We start from the raw sequence: 2496 nt of genomic DNA, 5'->3' as shown, positions 1-2496 counted from the left end.
AGAGAGAGAGAGAGAGAGAGAGAGAGAGAGAGAGAGAGAGAGAGAGAGAGAGAGAGAGAGAGAGAGTGTTGGGGGGGGGGAGAGAAATCATCAGTTGAACCCAACTAGTAGATAGAAGCAGAGATAGAGATTGTGGGACCTTGAGCGCCCATATTGATAACCCTCCAACCTAGCTCAACTCAGGACAAGGTTTAGAGCGTCCTATTGGGTCTCCCTCTACCTCTCAGCTCTCTCCCTCCCACTTCGGGCCCCTGGGGCGGGGGAGAGGACCCCTGCTTCGGTCCTCAAAGCCCCATCATTGTCGCGCCGCGCGAGTCTGTCGTCACTGAACCAGCCCAACTTGTGTCCCGCGTGCAGGCAGCGGCCAGATCCAGCTGTGGCAGTTCCTGCTGGAACTGCTGGCGGACCGAGCGAATGCAGGCTGCATCGCATGGGAGGGCGGCCACGGCGAGTTCAAGCTGACTGACCCCGACGAGGTAGCAAGGCGCTGGGGCGAGCGCAAGAGCAAGCCCAATATGAATTACGACAAGCTGAGCCGGGCTCTGCGCTACTACTACGACAAGAACATCATGAGCAAAGTTCACGGAAAGCGCTATGCTTACCGCTTCGACTTCCAGGGCTTAGCACAGGCCTGTCAGCCCCCGCCCGCCCACGCCCATGCTCACGCCGCTGCAGCAGCAGCAGCAGCCGCAGCCGCGGCCCACGACGGCGCTCTCTACAAGCTGCCCGCAGCCCTGGCCCCTCTGCCTTTCCCTGGCCTCTCCAAACTCAATCTCGTAGCGGCCTCAGCCGGAGTGGCCCCTGCCAGCTTCTCCTATTGGCCGGGCCCCGCTCCTGCAGCTGCCGCCACGGCCGCCGCGGCTGCCGCCGCCCTCTATCCAAACCCGGGTCTGCAGACTCCCCCTGGGCCCTTCGGGGCTGTGGCCACCACCTCGCACCTCGGAGGGGTGGGGGGACACTATCACTGAGGAGGCCCTCCGGCCGCCTCTAGCCTTGGCTAGCGACCCCTCAGCCCTCCAAGGTTAGAGTCTTCTCAATCGGTCTCCAGTCCCGGCTCTTTCTCCTGACCATTCTGAGGACTTCCAGGAGCCACCCCTGATCCTCCCCTTTCTCTTTCCATTCCTGAAGCTGTGGGGAGCCTGCTCCTTTCCACCTTTTCTCATCACCACCTGACTTAAACAGCCTAGCCAGTGAGTTCCCTAACCCTCTGGTGGTCTCGTCTCCCGTTGGTGATGGCAGCCCCCGACTCACTTCGAGGGATCCCAATACCGCCTTGTCTCCTGTCCGCTCCCCACTGAAAGTAAACGGGGTAAGCGGGAGGGAGGGGAGCGGCGGGTCAGAGCGGGGCTGCCTTGGCAGCTCAGTTCCTCTTGTAAGTAATAGTTCCACCCTTTCCACTTTCCCTTCTGGTCCTGGTCTGCACACGTGTTTCTATTTTCCTTCAAGCCCCTATTAAAATGTCTAATCTGTCTTCCAGGCTACCGGCTCTTTCTCTTTTTAAATTGTTCTTCTGAGCTGAGGGGTGGAGACAACAAACACTCATTCATATAACTCCAGTTTACAAAGCACTTTCCTCCGTGAGGTAAGCAGTGCAAGTGTTACATAAGCTGAAGATATGACTCAGAGAGGGCAACATTTATCGCTGGCTGTACACAGTTAATAACGAACCGGGGCTTCTACGTGCAAGGCCAGTTTCTTTGCCCTTTACTGTTCTAAAAGCCGCTTGTAGCAAAAAGGAGGCCCTGCACAGTGGATAGAGCTCCAAGCTTGGAGCCGGGAAGACCTGGGCTCAAATTTGACTTGAGACACTTCCTATCCTCTAGGCAAGTCACTCAATCCCGATTGCCTAGTCCTGGCCATTTTTCTCTTAGAATTGATGCTAAGGCAGAAAGCAAAAGCTTGAGAAGAAAAGGAAAAAAAAAAAAGAAAGAAAAGAAAAGCTTTTACTAGAAGCTATTCTGCACTGGGCTAAATTAAGGACAGACAGATACCTTCCCTAGGAACCTTGTCCTACCTGTCCTTTCACCATCTTCGTTCTGACTGACTGGCCCGCTCTCTCTTAGATTTTTCAGCCTAGTCGGTTAGAGAGCTTAGGAAACTGTCATGGATCTCTGGCGCTCTCTCCTGGTTGGATAACGAATAACTAAAGATCTCTGGGATTTTCCCTAAGCCCCTAGAGGTGATAAGGTCTTAGCATTTCTTCCTTCAGGTGCTTCACCGTCTGCCCCCAATTCTCAAGCCTATTGTTGCCTCCCAAAGGCAGGAAACCTCATACTCTACTTTCCAGGCGGAGTGGGAAGCTCCCTGCCCAGGACTCACCATTGCCAAGATTATAGAGCCTTGAAATTTCAGTCGATCCACAAATTATTGAATACCTACTCATTTGTGGCAGGGCCTTAGCAGCATCCTGGGGCAGAAAGGACAGTCCAGGATCTGGAGGCAGAAGACTATATTAGCACAGCTACTTATCATATGTGTGTGACTTTGGGGGAGTCA

The 2496-nt window shown here is 54.5% G+C and overlaps 1 protein-coding gene across 1 annotated transcript in view; it reads left to right on the top strand.

Moving 5' to 3' along the window:
• Positions 1 to 968, top strand: part of FEV (FEV transcription factor, ETS family member) — a 5182-nt gene extending 4214 nt beyond the window's left edge. The window contains exon 3 of the mRNA XM_044667561.1: positions 358 to 968. Within this exon, the coding sequence (XP_044523496.1) occupies positions 358 to 968 (611 nt within the window). The remainder of the gene's footprint in view (positions 1 to 357) is intronic.
• Positions 969 to 2496: the final 1528 nt, after the last annotated feature.

Source organism: Gracilinanus agilis, chromosome 3, assembly GCF_016433145.1.
Source record: "Gracilinanus agilis isolate LMUSP501 chromosome 3, AgileGrace, whole genome shotgun sequence".
Taxonomy (NCBI): Eukaryota; Metazoa; Chordata; class Mammalia; order Didelphimorphia; family Didelphidae; genus Gracilinanus; species Gracilinanus agilis.
The sequence above is the reverse complement of the archived record's forward strand: the minus strand, read 5'-3'. Positions and strand labels throughout refer to the sequence as shown.